Source organism: Heterodontus francisci, chromosome 11 (assembly GCF_036365525.1).
Source record: "Heterodontus francisci isolate sHetFra1 chromosome 11, sHetFra1.hap1, whole genome shotgun sequence".
NCBI classification, from domain to species: domain Eukaryota; kingdom Metazoa; phylum Chordata; class Chondrichthyes; order Heterodontiformes; family Heterodontidae; genus Heterodontus; species Heterodontus francisci.
The window spans coordinates 110,794,276-110,812,182 of NC_090381.1; the positions used below are offsets into that span (position 1 = coordinate 110,794,276).

At 43.3% G+C, this 17,907-nt stretch overlaps 1 protein-coding gene across 1 annotated transcript; it reads right to left on the reverse strand.

Moving 5' to 3' along the window:
- Window positions 1-2,616: 2,616 nt before the first annotated feature.
- LOC137374976 (extracellular calcium-sensing receptor-like) lies at window positions 2,617-17,879 on the reverse strand. The gene is made up of 6 exons (XM_068041590.1): window positions 17,420-17,879; window positions 15,976-16,267; window positions 11,791-12,609; window positions 11,246-11,473; window positions 3,616-3,739; window positions 2,617-3,524 (listed from the first exon to the last, which is right to left on the reverse strand). Exons 1-6 carry the CDS (start codon window positions 17,626-17,628, stop codon window positions 2,617-2,619), a joined length of 2,580 nt encoding a protein of 859 aa, XP_067897691.1. The 5' UTR covers window positions 17,629-17,879.
- Window positions 17,880-17,907: the final 28 nt, after the last annotated feature.

Sequence of the window (17,907 nt, forward strand, 5' to 3'; positions counted from 1 at the left end):
TTGCTGTTTTCTGTCTTCAGCCTTTTGTTATCCAAGCTGACACTGACCCTTCTATTTCATGAGCCTCAATTTTGTTAACCAGTCTTTAATGTGGCACTTTGTCAAATACCTTCATAAAATAAATATAGAAAACCTCCACTACATTCCCTTCTTTAACTTTCCCTGTAACTTCATCAAAATATTAAATTATTTACGCACGATCAGCCTTTTACAATTTCCGTGTTGATCCTTCTTAATTAACTCGAACTGCTCCAAGTGCCAATTAATTTTTCCCCTGCTGAATGAGTGGACCTGCATCTCGCAGATGTCGTTCAATGTAGGTTAACATATTTCCATGTACGTGGACAGGGCTATCGATGTTATGATATAATCTATGCATATGCCACGCTTCATACTGAATTAAAGAATGTTGCTTGGGAAAGAGACCCAGGCATTTCAGAAACGTTCATTCTTTTGTTTGTTCCTTGGTGTCATCTTCTTCCCAGAAGGGTGATTGCCATAGATCTCTACCTCTGTCTCCTGCACTGCCCTTACACATTCCGCACAGGTCAATTGCATCCAGTCTATTGTTCCGTCATCTATTTTCTCCTCTGCTTCCCTGTCCTACGTTTTCCGTTGATCTTTCCTTCCAATATTTGTCATTATAGTATACAAGTTTTTGGAAGTATGCAACCAGTGTGGAGAGGTGGTTGTGAAGGCAAATATAAAGTAAGGACTACCTAGTATAAAGTTAAAATAACTATACTATCCATATGAACATAAAAATTAGGAGCAGAATTAGGCCATCCAGCCCTCGAGCCTGCTCTGCCATTTTATAATATCATGGCTGATTTATTTGTGTTTCGAATTCCACACTCCTATCTATCCCCGATAACCTTTGATTCCCTTGCCTAAAAGAATCTATCTATCTTCCCCTTAAAACTATCCAATGGCCCCGCCTCCACAACCTTCTGAGGCAGAGAGTTCCAAAGTCGCACAACCCTCTGAGAGAAAAAAATTCTCCTCATCTCTGTTCTAAAAGGACAACCCCTAATTTTAAAACAGTGCCTCCTAAGCTCTGGACTCACCCACAAGATGAAACATCCTTTCGGCATTCAGCTTGTCAAGACTGTTCAGGATACTTCAATCAAGTCTCCCCTCAATCTTCTAAACTCCAGTGAAAATTAGCCCAGTCTGTCTAACCTATCCTCATAAGACAACCCGCTCATTCTAGGTATCAATCTAATAAACCTCCTCTGAACATCCTCCAATGCATTTACATCCTTCCTTAAATAAGGAGACCAAAACTGCACACAGCATTCGAGATGTGGTCTCACCAATGCCCTGTATATCGGAAGCATAGCATTCTTACTTTTTATTTCCAGTTCCTCTCGTAATAAAGGATAGCATTCCATTAGCCTTCTTTATTACTTGCTCTTCCTGCGTACTAACGTTTTGGGACTCATGCACTAGAACACCTAGATTATTCGGCACCTTGGAATTCTGCAGTCGTTTTCTGTTTAAGTAATACTCTTTTACTTTATTCTTCCTGCCAAAGTGAAGAACTTCACATTTTCCTGCATTATACTCCATCTGCCAGATTTTTATCCACTCACTCAACCTATCTATATCAGGCTGGAACCTCCTTACGTCCTCTTCACAACATACTTTCCTACCTATCTTTGTGTCATCTGCAAATTTAGCTACCATGCCATCGGTTCCCTCATCTAAGTCACTGATATAAATTGTAAAAGGTTGAGGCCCCAGCACCAACCCTGCGGGGCACCACACGTCACATCCTGCCAATCAGAAAAGGACCCATTTATGCATACTCTCTGTTTTCTGCCAGCCAGCCAATCTTCTATCCATGCTACTATGTTACCCCCTACACCATGAGCTCCTACTTTTCACAATAACTTTTTACGTGGCACCTTGTCAAATGCCTTCTAAGTACAGTACATCAACGGGCTCCCCTTTATCCACAGCGCATCTAGGAGTGTCCACTTTTTCCCCTCACAGGCTCGATGGACAAGTTGCTCCTTCCATATGTATGTATGATTTTTTTACTGAGGTTATCTGCGCTGCAATTTTGTTGCCAAGATTGAGTGCTTGGGCTATAACTTGACGTTGTGCGATTCTGTTAAACTGGCAACAGCAAGACCGGAGCCTGTTTTGCATATCGATACAACTTTTATGTCAATGCCTTGGCTTGTTAATGTTAACCTATGATGAATGCATCATATGATAATAAATTATGTTCTGATTAATTTCATAGACCTACATAAATTGAATTTACAATTTTCCAATTTATAAACCAGCTGAACAAGATGAAAATTACTCTGTGTATGGGGCTAAACTGAAATCAGCCTTCGTGCATGAGGTGCATCAACTTGTTAGATGTGTACAGCAAGTACTTATAATCCTCTTGAATATTTCAGTCCTATAGTGGCCTCGATAGCATGACGCTTTCATCCATGTATGCGACTCTATTCATACATAAGTGCTGCACAACCCAGTCTGTATAATTGACAATAGACGTTTAACAATGATACGTTTAATAATCAAAGATTATGCACATTGGTGTAACAATTGCACAGATGGAACATATTACAAGTACAAATGATAAGCAGTTGAGAGTTACTGTGAAGGCCCTTTGCCCATCATATTTTTCTTTGTGTTATTCTGCGGTTTCAGTACGATAATATAACACTTAGGTGCAAAAATACAGACAAGCAAACCAAAACTTGATGCCCAGATAGCAAACACTTCTACAGCCACAGTGTACTTTCCAGGGGAGCTTATATAAGCTGGGATATAAGTTATCCAAACAGCACAGAAGATCAGCATACTGAAAGTTATATACTTCGCGTCGTTGAAATTATCTGGAAGTTTCCGGGCAAGGAAAGCCAGAAGGAAACATATAGTGGACAGAAGACCAATATAACCCGACACAAAATAAAAGGCTTTTAAAGAGCCCACATCACATTCCAAAATAATTATTTCTCTATAATAGGTCATGTTTTTTAGTGGATAGGGAGGTGATACAGTTAGCCAGATAGTACAGATCAAACCTTGAAGAAATGTAAGGATGAACACGCCTAACCGTTGCTGCTTAGGTCTAAACCAGTCCATCATGTTGTTGCTGGGAAGAGTTGCTTTAAAAGCTATCACAACAAGAATGGTTTTCCCCAAAATACAGGAAATACAGAGAACAAATACAATAGCAAACGCAGTACGGCGCAACATGCAAGACCAGCTGGTTGGTTCCCCAATGAAAGTAAGTGAGCATAGGAAGCAAAGCATTAGTGCGAAGAGAAGGAGAAAGCTCAGCTCAGAATTGTTAGCTCTAACAATAGGAGTTTTCCGATACCGGAAAAATATAGCAGCTGTAAACAGTGTAAAACAGACTCCCACGAGAGCAAGTATCACTAACACCACTCCCAAAATCTCTCCAAAGGAAAGAAATTCAATCTTCTTGCGAACACATCGATCTTTTTGTTGATTGGACCAGTATTCCAAAGGACACTTCACACAATCTGTGGTATCTGGAAAAAATAATTTAGCTTCTAATTTTTAAAGCGAAATTTGCTTGTGACCACGGAATACTTAACGCATGTTAGACCTAAATGTACAGACCTGTGGTGTTGCTAATCTCCCCATCGGCGCATTCTGCACAGTCAAAACAACATATTGGCTGTCCTTTCCTGCTAAGCGTTCTTGTTCCAGGAGGGCAAAGTTCTGTGCAAATAGCACGTGGAATCTAAAGCAAAGGGCAATATGCTAATGTTATCCAAATGTATTCAATACGATAATTCAAGGCAACTCATTGAAGGTGGCAGGACAGGTTAGCCCCAGCTGAGATGTGGTTTCCAGTTCTGCGCACTACAATTGAGGAAGGGTGTGAAGGCTTTGGAGAGGGTGCAGAACATATTTACCAGAATGTTTTCAGGGATGAGGGATTATAGTTATATGGATAGATTGCAGAAACTGTGTTTGTTCTCCTTAGAGCAGAGAAGGTTGATAAAATTTCACAGAGGTGTTTGAAATCATGAAGGATTTATTTAAAGGGAAACTAGCTCCAATATTTGAAGGTTCAATAACCAGAAGGCACAGATTTAAGGCGATTAGCAGAAGAACCAGAGGCATCATGAGGAAAAACATTTTCATGCACCAAATCGTTAGGATTTGAAATGCACTGCCTGAATCGGTGCTGGAACCATTACTGTGTGTAGTGTACATTAATGACTTAGACATGAATATAGGAGGTATGATCACTAAGATCGCAGATGACACGAAAATTGGTGGCGTTGTAAATAGTGAGGAGGAAAGCCTTAGATTACAGCAATGTACAGTTGGGCTGGTAAGATCGGCGGAGCAGTGGCAAATGGAATTTAATCCAGAGAAGTGTGAGATGATGCATTTCTGGAGGACTAACAAGGCAAGGAAATATACAATGGATGGTAATACACTAGGAAGTACAGAGGGTCAGAGGAACCTTGGTGGACTTGGTCATAAATGTGCTACTTGGCTTCATTAGTCGAGGTATAGAATTTAAGAGCAGGGAGGTTATGATGGAGCTGTATAAAATATTAGTTAGGCCACAACTGGGGTACTGTGTATGGATCTGGTCACCACAGTATAGGAAGGATGTGAGAGGGTGGTGGATACAGATTCAAGCATAGCATTCAAAAGGGAATTTGATAAATACTTGAAGAAGAATATTTTGTTAAGTCATTCATGGGATGTGGGCGTCGCTGGCCAGATCAGCATTCATTGCCCATCCCTAATTGCCCTTGAGTAGGTGGTGGTGAGCTGCCTTCTTGAACCGCTTCAGTCCATGTGAGGTAGGTACACCCACAGTGCTGATAGGAAGGCTGTTCCAGGATTTTGACCCAGCGACAGTGAAGGAATGGCGATATAGTTCCAAGTCAGGATGGTGTGTGCCTTGGAGGGGAACTTGCAGGTGGTGGTGTTCTCATGCATTTGCAGCCCTTGTCCTTCTAGTTGGTAGAGGTCACGGGTTTGGAGGGTGCTGCCAAAGGAGCCTTGGTGCGTTGCTGCAGTGCATCTTGTAGATGGTACACACTGCTGCCACTGTACGTCGGTGGTGGAGGGAGTGAATGTTTGTAGATGGGGTGCCAATCAAGCGGGCTGCTTTGTCCTGGATGGTGTCGAACTTCTTGAGTGTTGTTGGAGCAGCACTCATCCAGGCAAGTGGAGAGTATTCCATCACACTCCTGACTTGTGCCTTGTAGATGGTGGACAGGCTTTGGGTAGTCAGGAGGTGAGTTACTCCCCGCAGGATTCATAGCCTCTGACCTGCTCTTGTAGCCACGGTATTTAGTTCCAGTTCACTTTCTGGTCAATGGTAGCAACTAAGATGTTGATTGTGGGGGATTCAGCGATGGTAATGCCATTGAATGTCAAGGGGAGATGGTTAGATTCTCTTTTGTTGGAGATAGTCATTGCCTGGCACTTGTGTGGAGCAAATGTTACTTGCCACTTATCAGCCCAAGCCTGGATATTGTCCAAGTCTTGCTGCATTTCTACACAGAATGCATCAGTATCTGAGGAGACACGAATGGTGCTGAACATTGTGCAATCATCAGTGAACTTCCCCACTTCTGACCTTATGATTGAAGGAAGGTCATTGATGAAGCAGCTGAAGATGGTTGGGCCTAGGACACTACCCTGAGGAATTCCTGCAGTGATGTCCTGGGACTGAGATGATTGACCTCCAACAACCACAACCATCTTCCTTTGCGCTACGTATGACTCCTGCCAGCGGAGGGTTTTCCCCCTGATTCCCATTGACCTCAGTTTTGCTAGGGCTCCTTGATGCCATACTCGGTCAAATGCTGCCTTGATGTCAAGGGCAGTCACTCTCACCTCACCTCTTGAGTTCAGCTCTTTTGTCTATGTTTGAACCAAGGCTGTAATGAGGTCAGGAGCTGAGTGGCCCTGATGGAACCCAAACTGAGCGTCACTTAGCAGGTTGTTGCTAAGCAAGTGCCGTTTGATAGCACTGTTGATGACACCTTCCATCACTTTACTGATGATTGAGAGTAGGCTGATGGGGTGGTAATTGGCCGTGTTGGGCTTGTCCTGCTTTTTGTTTACAGGACAAACCTGGGCAATTTTCCACATTGCAGGGTAGATGCCAGTGTTGTAGCTGTACTGGAACAGCTTGGCTCAGGGCACGTAATTTCTGGAGCTCAGGTCTTCAGTACTACTGAAGGAATATTGTCAGTGCCCATAGCCTTTGCAGTATCCAGTGCCTTCAGTCGTTTCTTGATATCACGTGGAGTGAATCGAATTGGTTGAAGTCTGGCATCAGTGATGTTTGGGACTTCAGAAGGAGGCCGAGATGAATGATCCACTCGGCACTTCTAGCTGAATATTGTTCCAAATGCAACAATCAGCCTTATATTTTGCACTGATGTGCTGGTCCTGGCATGCCCTCCTGCACTCTTCGTTGAACCAGTGTTGGTTTCCTGGCTTGATGGTAATGGTAGAGTGGGGGATATGCCGGGCCATGAAGTTACGGATTGTGGTTGAGTACAATTCTGCTGCTACTGATGGCCCACAGTGCCTTATGAATGCCCAGTTTTGCACTGCTAGATCTGTTCGAAATCTATGCCATTAAGCACGGTGGTAGTGCCACACAACACAATGGAGGGTGTCCTCAATGTGAAGGCGGGACTTCGTCTCCACAAGGACTGTGCGGTGGTCACTCCTACCATTACTATCATGGGCAGATGCATCTGCTGCAGGCAGATTGGTGAGGACGAGGTGAAGTATGTTTTTCCATCTTGTTGGTTCACTCGCCTCCAGCCGCATACCCCGGCTAGCAGCTATGTCCTTTAAGACTCGATCAGTCGTGGTGCTGCCGAGCCACTCTTGGTGATGGACATTGAAGTCCCCCACCCAGAGTACATTCTGTTCCCTTGCCACCCTCAGTTCTTCCTCCAAGTGGTGTTCAACATGGAGGACTACTGACTCATCAGCAGGAGGTCTCCTTGTCCATGTTTGACCTGATGCCATGAGACTTCATGGGTTCCAGAGTCGATGTTGAGGACTGCCAGGGCAACTCCCTCCCTACTGTATACGACTGTGCTGCCACCTCTGCTGAGTCTATCCTGTCGGTGGGACAGGACATACCTGGGGATGGTGATGGCAGTGTCTGGGACATTGTCTGTCAGGTATGATTCCTGTGGGACAGCTCTCCCAACTTTGGCACAAGCCCCCGATGTTAGTAAGGAGGGCTTTGCAGGGTCGACAGGATTGGGTTTGCCGTTGTCATTTCCGGTGCTAGGTCGATGCCGGGTGGTCCGTCCAGTTTCATTCCTTTTTATTGGCTTTGTAGCAGTTAGGTACAACTGAGTTTCTTGCTAGGCCATTCCAGAGGGCACGTAAGATTCAACCACATTGCTGTGGATCTGGAGTCACATGTAGGCCATACCAAGTGAGGACAGCATATTTTCTTTCCTAAAGGACATTAGTGAACCAGATGGTGGACAATGGTTTCATGGTCATCATCAGACTAGCTTTGTAATTCCAGATTTATGATTTGAATTCAAATTCCACCTTCTGCTGTGGTGGGATTTGAAGCCATGTCCCCAGAGCAATACCCTGGGTCTCTGGGCTTCTAATACAGTGACAATACTACTACGCCACTGCCTCCCCTATAATTGCAAGAAATAATTACATTGATATGGGGAAAGATCATGGGAGTGGGACAAATGAATTGCTCTTTGAAAGGGTTTGTGCAGAATTTGTGGTTGAATTGCCTCCTCTGTGCTGTATTATTCTATTTTTCTGTGATTCTAAGAGCAGGCGAGTCTCCTATCCTAGTCAATATTTATCCATCAGCCAACACCATTAAAACAGATTATCTGGTCATTATCACATTGCTATTTGTAGGACCTTGCGGTGTGTATATTCGCTGTGATTTCCTACATTACAACAGAGAGTACGTTTCAAAAGTACTTCACAAACTAACAAGCGCATTGGGATGTCCTGACGTCGTGAAAGGTGCTACATAAATGCAAGTTCTTTCTTTCCTCTTTTTGTTTTGTTCTCCAAATACATAACGTGACCAATCTGTGAACCAATTTCCTTCGTTACTTCTCTGAAGTGATGATACACATAATGTAATCAAACCCTAACTTGAGCAACCCGTTAGTTTTGTGTATTATTATTTGATCAATTGTGCAATGGATTATCTAAATGTACTGGAAAATAAATTCGTATTGAATTATTCAATTATCATAATTTGTCACCTTTCCGCGACCTCCTAATGCTCCAACAGTGAGGGGAAATGGCCAATAATGAACAATCCAATTTCAGGATTGTTTGAACAAAGGTGGAAAAATTGACGGCTGCGGACATCGTTTCAAATCAGTACAATACAGTGTTATGTTGCAGTGCATATTGGAAGGTCATGGACCTGATATGCTAAAAAGAGATCGAAATACTGAGGATGCTGGAACTCTGAAATGAGAACAGATAGTGCCAGAAATACTCAGCAGGTCAGGTAGCATCTATCTAGAGAGAAACAGAGTTAACGTTTCAGGTCTGTGACCCTTCATCAGAACTGGCAAAAGTCAGAAATGTAACATTCTTCGAGTAAGTGAAAGGGGGAAGAAGAACAAGAAGGAAGGCCTGTGATAGGACGGAGAGATTAATTGACAGATGTAAATTGAACAGAATGCAAATAGAGTGCTAAATGGTTATAGTGAGTCCAGAGACAGTGCTAATGCCAGAATAATGAACAGCAAAAACATGCAAAACAAGTTTAAGACTAGGACATGGTTAAATAATAAATAAAAAAGATAACATACTGAAAAAAAAATAATAAATAAAAAATGGGGCTCATGGTCTGAAATTGTTGAACTCAATATTGAGTCCAGAATGTTGTAGAGTGCCTAATTGGAAGATGAGGTGCTGTTACTCGAGCTTCCATTGAGCTTCACTGGAATACTGCAGCAGGCTGAGGATAGAAATGTGGGCATGAGAACAACGTGGTGAATTAAAATGGCAAGCAACCAAAAGCTCGGGGTCATGCTTGTGGGCCGAGCAGCAATGTTCTAGAAAGTGGTAATGCAATCTGTATTTGGTCTCTCCAATGTAGAAGAGACCGCATTGTGAGCAGAGAATACAGTATGCCAAATTGTTGGAAGTACAAGTAAATTGCTGCCTTACCTAGAATGAGTGTTTAGGGCTTCGGATGGTGAGGTGAGAGGAGGTAAAGAGGCAGGTATTACACCTACTGCGGGCGCATGGGAAGGTGCCGTGGGAAGGGGATGAGGTATTGGGGGTAATGGAGGAGTCGACCAGGGTGTCATGGAGGGAATGGCCCCTTCAGAATGCTGACAGGGGAGGAGAGGGAAGATGTGTTTGGTGGGGGCATCACGCTGGAGGTGGTGGAAATGGCAGAGGATGATACTTTAGATGTGGAGGCTGGTGGGGTAGGAAGTGAGATCAAGGGAACCCCTGTCGCAGTTCTGGAAGAGAGGGGAAGGGGTGAGGGCAGAAGTGCAGAAATGGGCCGGACACGGTTGAGGACCCTGTCAACCACAGTACGGGGGAATCCTTGGTTGAGAAAAAGGAAGACATATCAGAGGCGCTGTTGTGGATGATTGCATCATCAGAACAGATGCGTCAGAGATGGAAAAACTGGGAGAATGGAATGGAATCCTTATAGGAGGCAGGGTGTGAGGAAGTGTAGTCAAGATAGCTGTGGGAGTTGTTGGGCTTATAATAAATAGTAGTGGACAGCCTATCCCTAGAGATGGAGACAGGGAAGTCGAGGAAGGGAATGGAAGTGTCGGAGATGGACCATGTGAAGGTGAGAGAAGGGTGGAAATTGGAAGCAAAGTTGATGAAGTTTTCCAGTTCGGTACAAGAGCAGGAAGTGGCAGTGATACAATCATCAACATATTGGAGAAAGATTTGGGGGAAGGGGCCTGGGTGGGACTGGAACAAGGAATGTTCGACATACCCCACAGAAAGATAGGCATAACTAGGACCCATACAGGTACCCATAGCAACACCTTTTATTTGGAGGAAATGAGTGGAGTTGAAGGAGAAGTTGTTCAATGTGAGAACAAGTTCAGCCTGGCGGAGGAGGGTGGTGGTGGATGGGAACTGGTTGGGCCTCTGTTCAAGGAAGAAGCTGAGAGCCCTCAAACCATCCTGGTGGGGGATAGAGTTGTACAGATATTGGATGTCCATAGTAAAGAGGAGGTGGTTAAGGCCAGGAAACTGGAATTTGTTGAAATGATCTGGGATGTCAGAAGAGTCATGGTTGTAGGTGGGGAGGGTCTGGACAAGGGGAGAAAAAGTAGAATCAAGATAGGAGGAAATAAATTCAGTGGGGCAGGAACAGGCTGAAATGATGTGTCTACTGCGATGGCCCTGTTGTGGACTTTGGGAAGAAGATACAAGGGGGCTGTTCGGGGTTGCAGGACTATCAGGTGGGAAACTGTAAAGGGAAGATATCCAGAGGATATGAGGTCAGTGACAGTTCTGGAGACAATGCCTTGATGTTCGGTGATGGTGTCAAAGTCTAGGGGGAGGTAAGAAGAAGTGTCTGAGAGTTGGTGCTCAGCCTCTGCAAGGTAGAGAGAAACAGTACCACTCTTGTCAGCAGGTTTGATCACAATGTCAGGGTTAGACCTGTGAGACTGGAGTGCAAGTTCAGAGGGAGCCAGGTTAGAGTGAAGGGGGCAGAGAAATTAAGGCAGCTGATGTCACGCTGACAGTTTTCAATGAAAAAATCAAGAGTGGGTAAGAGGCCAGAGGGAGGGGTCCAGAAGGAGGGAGAGGACTGGAGGTGGGTGAATGTGTCCGCTGGTCGGGGGAGAACTCCTCGCCAACGAAATGAACTCAGAAAATGTCTGAAATGCTAACTGTTTCTCTCTCAACAGATCCTGCTGAGCATTTCCAACTTTTTTCATTTTTATTACTACGTTGAGTTCAGCCATGTGCATTGCAGAGAAATTACTGTCAAGATCTTCAAAAAATTGCGATGGGAAGAAGAGATAAAGAAAATAAAGCAGACAAGAATGTCCTATGAATTGTCTTAGAAAACCATTCATTTGCATTAAACCGGGGCAACTGGGACGGGCAATAAATACCAACTTTCCCGCGGTGCCCACAACCAAATAATTAATAAAAACACACGCGCGCAATTCTTCCGTTTTACAGGTCCAAAGCTCATGGATTGTCTGTTCTTCTCGAATAAGAGTTGTCGGGAACATACCTTATTTCCAACACTGCTCCACACGATATCGCCGATATTCAGGACAAGTTCGTGTCCTAAAGGCGCTGAACCATCATAATAACCAATGTTTACAATTTCAAGTGTTCCCTCCGAATTCCGTTGCAAATTTATTAATTCATATGTTGGAACGGGATCGCCATTGCTATCAAAGTACACGATTTCTCCAGTCCGAGTTGTGAAATTTACTGTGTGTAGATAATGGAGCAGCTACAGAAGAACAATGCAAGGCATGTAAATCTTTGGTTATAAACATGGATTAGTTGCACATAAAAAAGATATACATTCAAATGTATTTATATTATGTTTAAAATACGAAGGTAGAGAATGTAGGACAGGGCAATCAGCACCAGATGAGGAATAAATAAAGTTTGGGGGCGGGGTGGTGGGGGCGGTGGTGACCATTCATTAATTCGCATGGTTCTGGAACAATCATCGCTTCGAATCTGTCATGATGCCTGTCCACATTGTAGATGGGTAGTCTCTGGAAAGGATTGGGTGAAAATAAAATGTATATGTTTGCCTACCTGCCAGGGCTCAAAATTTGAGATATGAGCACATGTGTTATTTATAAAGGGTCCACTGCCTTCTTTACAGAAAAACATATCGTGAAGTGCATGAGCAACAGCATAGACCGCTTTATACACATGGTAGGAACTTCCATCCATTATTGCTGGAAGATATGCGTTTTCGATTCCATCCAATTGCTCCTTCCCTGTGCATTGCCGTATTTGAAATGGAGAATTTCTTTCCAATGTCATATTACACGTGAATACGTTTTCCCAAAATTCCTTCACCAAAGTGCTATCATGAAACTTAGAAGGATGAACTTGAAGAAGGTAATCTCTGAGCCTGGCTATCTCTGTCCTGCGGGTTGCAACACCGATTGTCCCAACGAGAAATCTTGCGCTTTCTTCAGGTGAGAGTAAATCTTCTGTAACCCACGCTTCACTTCCAATCCACTGTATGCCTGTTACGTTTTGACGCAAAATTTCCTTCAGTAAAACTCGCATATCTCCGGCATCAACAAAAGCCACCACGACCTTTGTAGTCGCCTGTTTGATCACCTGCACTGCTTTGCTGATTTTCTCCGCAGGATCGGTCCTGTAAAATGACTCAGAATACGCAATGCAAACCCCAGTTTTTTGGACGTGTTCGACAAATGCTTGCATTCCAAAATTACCGTAATCGATATTACTTCTAACTGTTCCAATCCAAGTCCAGCCGAAAGTTCTCACGAGTTCAGCGAGAAGTTTGGACTGATGGTTATCACTTGGTATAGTTCTAAAAAATGTAGGATATTCTTGCTTGTCGCTGAGGCAGGAGCAAGTAGAATAGTAGCTGACCTGTGTAAAGAAAATCATTAATATGAATAGGGTTGCACACAGTAAGCCATAAATGTGTTCACTGAATTTTTTTATAAGTTTTGCATAAGTAATATGATTTATTGCAAGTTTGCCTACACAGTGCGAATTAGATGATACTTGTGCCAACTTGTAACATTGAAATGTCCAAAATAAAATTGGAATCTATGGAAACATTTTCAATCTTTGCCTAACAATAATAAATTCCCACTGGTCATGATTGAAGTGCATCGTAACTACATTGCGCCACTTCAAACCTGCGAAATTGCAAATGAGATTATAGGATGATACAGCGCAGAAGGAGAATATTCGGGCCATTGTGCCCGCACGACTCTTTGAAAGATCTATCCAGTCAGTCCCACGCCTCTATTCTTTCTCCACAGTTCAGCAAATATCAACCCCACCCGCCACGCCCCCCCGCCCCCCAACCCCACCCCCACGCCCCCCAACCCCCCCCCCCCCCCCCCACCTTCAAGTACCTATCTAATTACTTTTTGAAATCGTTAATATATCTGCTTCCGCCTAGGTTGCAATTCTCTGTGTAAAAAAATTACCTCATCGAATTTCCTCAGGTCTCTTTGCCAATCACCTTACATCTGTATCCTCCAGTTACCGACCCTCCTGACACTGGAAGTTTTTTCCTTATTTATTCTATCTAAAACTTTTATGATTTGAACGCCTCTATCAATTCTCTGCTCTAAGGAGACCAACCCCTTCTTTTCTATTTTCTCCACATAACTGAATTCCCGCATCCCTGGTACCATTCTTCACAATCTTTTCTGCACCTACTCCAGGGTTATTCCTAAAGTGTGGTGCCCAGAATTGAACACAATACATTAGCTGAGACCTAATCAGTGTTTTATAAAGGTTTAGCTTTTCATTGCTTTTGTATTGTATTCCTCTTTGAACGAAGCCAACAATCCCACTTACATTTTTAAGGGTATTCTCAACTTTCCTGCCTCCTTCAAAGATTTGTGCACGTACACACGTTCGTTCTGCAAACTTTGATATTATGTTCTATTTGACCAAGTCCAGGCCCTTAATATATAGCAAAAGGGCAGTGATCCTAATACTGACCCCTGAGAGACAGTAAAATAAAAATAAAAGACTGCAGATGCTGAAAATCTGAAATGCAAACATCAAATGCTGGAAATACTCCGCATGTCTGGCAGCATCTGTGGGAGAGAGAAGCAGAGTTAATGTTTCAGGTCACTGACCTTTTATCAGAACTATTTTTTGGAATTTTCTTCTCCCTGCTGTTTTCACATGCGTTTAGGTCCTCTGAAGAAGGAATTTTCCTCCACACAAGATCAGGGGGCAGGTTGTTCAACCTTGCCCGTCTAAGAGCGAAGTCCAAAGTACGGAAATTCCTCATCAGAGAACTCCTCTTTGCTGACGATGCTGCTTTAACATCTCACACTGAAGAGTGCCTGCAGAGTCTCATCGACAGGTTTGCGGCTGCCTGCAATGAATTTGGCCTAACCATCAGCCTCAAGAAAACGAACATCATGGGGCAAGATGTCAGAAATGCTCCATCCATCAATATTGGCGACCACGCTCTGGAAGTGGTTCAAGAGTTCACCTACCTAGGCTCAACTATCACCAGTAACCTGTCTCTAGATGCAGAAATCAACAAGCGCATGGGAAAGGCTTCCACTGCTATGTCCAGACTGGCCAAGAGAGTGTGGGAAAATGGCGCACAGACACTGAACACAAAAGTCCGAGTGTATCAAGCCTGTGTCCTCAGTACCTTGCTCTATGGCAGCGAGGCCTGGACAACGTATGTCAGCCAAGAGCGACATCTCAATTCATTCCATCTTCACTGCCTCCGGAGAATACTTGGCATCAGGTGGCAGGACTGTATCTCCAACACAGAAGTCCTTGAGGCGGCCAACATCCCCAGCTTACACACACTACTGAGTCAGCGGCACTTGAGATGGCTTGGCCATGTGAGCTGCATGGAAGATGGCAGGATCCCCAAAGACACATTGTACAGCAGCTCGCCACTGGTATCAGACCCACCGGCCGTCCACGTCTCCGCTTTAAAGACGTCTGCAAACGCGACATGAGCTCCTGTGACATTGATCACAAGTCGTGGGAGTCAGTTGCCAGCGATCGCCAGAGCTGGCGGGCAGCCATAAGGCGGGGCTAAAGTGTGGCGAGTCGAAGAGACTTAGCAGGTGGCAGGAAAAAAGACAGAGGCGCAAGGGGAGAGCCAACTGTGTAACTGCCCCGACAAACAAATTTTTCTGCAGCACCTGTGGAAGAGCCTGTCACTCTAGAATTGGCCTTTATAGCCACTCCAGGCGCTGCTCCACATACCACTGACCACCTCCAGGCGCTTACCCATTGTCTCTCGAGAGAAGGAGGCCAAAGAATTGAGTCCTGACACTTTCAAAGACTTGTGTACTTACGCTCCCATGTCTTTCTGCTTCCACACCCAGTTTAAAATTCTACCATTCAGTTTATATTGCCTCTCTTCAGTTTTCGTACCAAAATGTACCTTCACACTTCGCCCTGCTCTGTTAAATTTTAACCTCATTGTGTCTTCCCGTTTCACAAGTGCGACTATCTCCTCTTGAGGTTTGTTAATATTATCCGCACATTTTATTACATTTCTGGCTTTCGTTTCATTTGCAAACCTTGAAATTATGTTCTGTATTCTAAAAAGACCAACACTAACCCCTGAGGGACACCACTGCACACTTCTATCCGGTCTGAAATGCAACCACTCACCACTAATATCTGCTTTCTATCCCTTAGCTATTTTCTTGTCCAAGCAACCGCTTCCCATTTAATCCCCTGGTCTTTAATTTTTGCTAACCGTTTTATTATGTGGCCCTTAAACAAACATATGTTAAAAGTCCATATACCCACATCAACCGCACTGACCTCCTCAGCCCTCTCCATTCCTTCAAGAAAGAATTAAATCCTCGAATTACGATATTGTGCCTACACTTCGCGACCAGAGCAATTCTTCGGGAGAAATAAAAGCTCACCATTAACAGAGCCTCGAAGCTGGGATTTGGCTTTCATAAAAGCTAGAAATGCTGGAAATACTCAGCAGGTCTGGCAGCATCTGTGGAGAGAGAAACAGGAGTTAACGTTTCAAATCAGTGACCCTTCATCAGAACTTCACTGGCCTGAAACATTAACTCTGCTTCTCTCTCCACAGATGCTGCCAGACCTGCTGAGTATTTACAACATTTCGTGTTTTTATTTCAGATTTCCAGCATCTGCAGTATTTTGCTTTTATTTGGGGATTTTGCTCTGTTGTGTGTGTCTGACCGCCGCAAACTGACCGAACCACCGTCTTAACGAAATGCGGTGAAATATTTGGCACATTACCATCGGAATCCCGAAAGACCCAACTGCCCTTGCAGCTACTATCGAAGACGTGGATAAATCACAGCCAATAATGGCAACGACATTGGAGGAACCTTTACATTGTGGGTAATCAATTAGTTCTTCTCCACTGTTGACCAAAGCGAGTGCTACTTTTGCCGCAATCGTAGAGGACGAGCAGTCATCGTAGATTTTATATCCCAGTGTGATATTCGGAAGTAAGGTTTTGTCCTGGTTTATTTCTTCAATAGCAAATATCATGGTCTGCATCAACCGAAAGTTTGACAAGTGAAAACTGCGAGATACATCAAAAAAATTGCATGATAATAATTCAATCCGGTATTGTAAAATATCATTTACACAAAATATTCTCGTTCTTACGAAACTGTATTCTCGCAACAAAAAAAATCATGAAATAGCGACCATCATATTTCTAATGAGAAATATGGTCGGAAGCCCCATTCAAGAGGATTCATATGCTAGTGGTATGGCAATACATGAAACCTTGTACAAAGTATCGATACTTGTAAATTTATTGTAATTGAAAGTGTTAAAATTTGATTATTTCTAGGCTATCGTTTATTAATGTTCTTCGATGTTGCAATTTAGTCACTGGATTAAGTATATGGCCCTTCAATGATGAGATTCAATTTTAATGCATATCGCTCACAATAAAAAGCATAATTTAATGCACAAATGATGCATCAAATATTTATGTACGTCTTAAACACTTTTTAAATACACACCTCAATATGACAAAAACAACTTTATAAAGCGTCTATACAGTGCAGCTAAACCGAGGTTAAATTTATTCGAGAATAAAAATACCAAGCAAAGTTTACAACATCTAGCAGATAAAACGAAAAGAGCACAAGCGCTGAAAAAAGTAGAGAAAAAGTGACACAACTATCAATGCAAATAGTCAAGAACTTAGTGACATCTTTGCAGACACCCGTATTTTGTTTTCAACGTAATTCAATGATTCAACAGCCTGAACAACAGGGTTACGATCAGGGATTTCTCCTTAGTTAGACTGAGCTCATAGCGATTCCAGCTGTTACACAGTATTCAGTATATGGTTTCATACCCACTGAACTAGACTGTCGGACATTTTTGAATATGCCCTTGCCGATACTTGCTCAGATTATAGTTACAGATAGACAGATAAACTTCAACAAGTTCCAATAGCATCAGCGCTGTGTCGATGCACATTATGTCTAATAACTGAAGGGTGAGTATTCTGAGGAAATGAATCTCCGATTCAAATCAACTGAAAATAATGACTCTATAAATCAAAGATAAAACTGTTTAAATCCACCAGATCTACCAGATTATAATGAGCTACCGAATACAGAAAGTTATATTTCGGACTATTGATCGAGTGAGATTTTCTGTCGTTTTGTGCAGCATGGGCAATGGCAGTTCTCCACAGCAAAACTAAACCTACCTCCGGCATTGTGATTCGGTCGGAGTAACGGTAAATGAATGAACGCTCCGAATCGCATCTAAATGCACGGTAAATATTCCACCTAGGATGATATCCCCATCCTCAGATAAATCGGGTAAACTACGTTTTGCTCGACTTTTGCACGTTATTCTATGGGTTTCCCGCGTCGGCACAGCAGCTAGCAACAGGAAAATCAGAAACAGAGCCATTGTTTTATTTCAAGATACCTGTTATCTCTAACTATGACCCGATGTGCCTATATATGGGCACAAATCTATTGATGTGATTGCTTCACAGCCAATGGCATGGCAACTTCACTGAGAAAAGTATTCACAGGTAACACGGGGATAGAACGGGGGAATGGGACTGGCCGGATTGCTCTACAGATAATCGGCAAGGTCTCGAGGGGCTGAATGGCCTCCTTCTGAGTCATTATGACCCTAATAAAAACAGGCGAATGTTTAAATCCCAGCAGAGTAAACATTTTT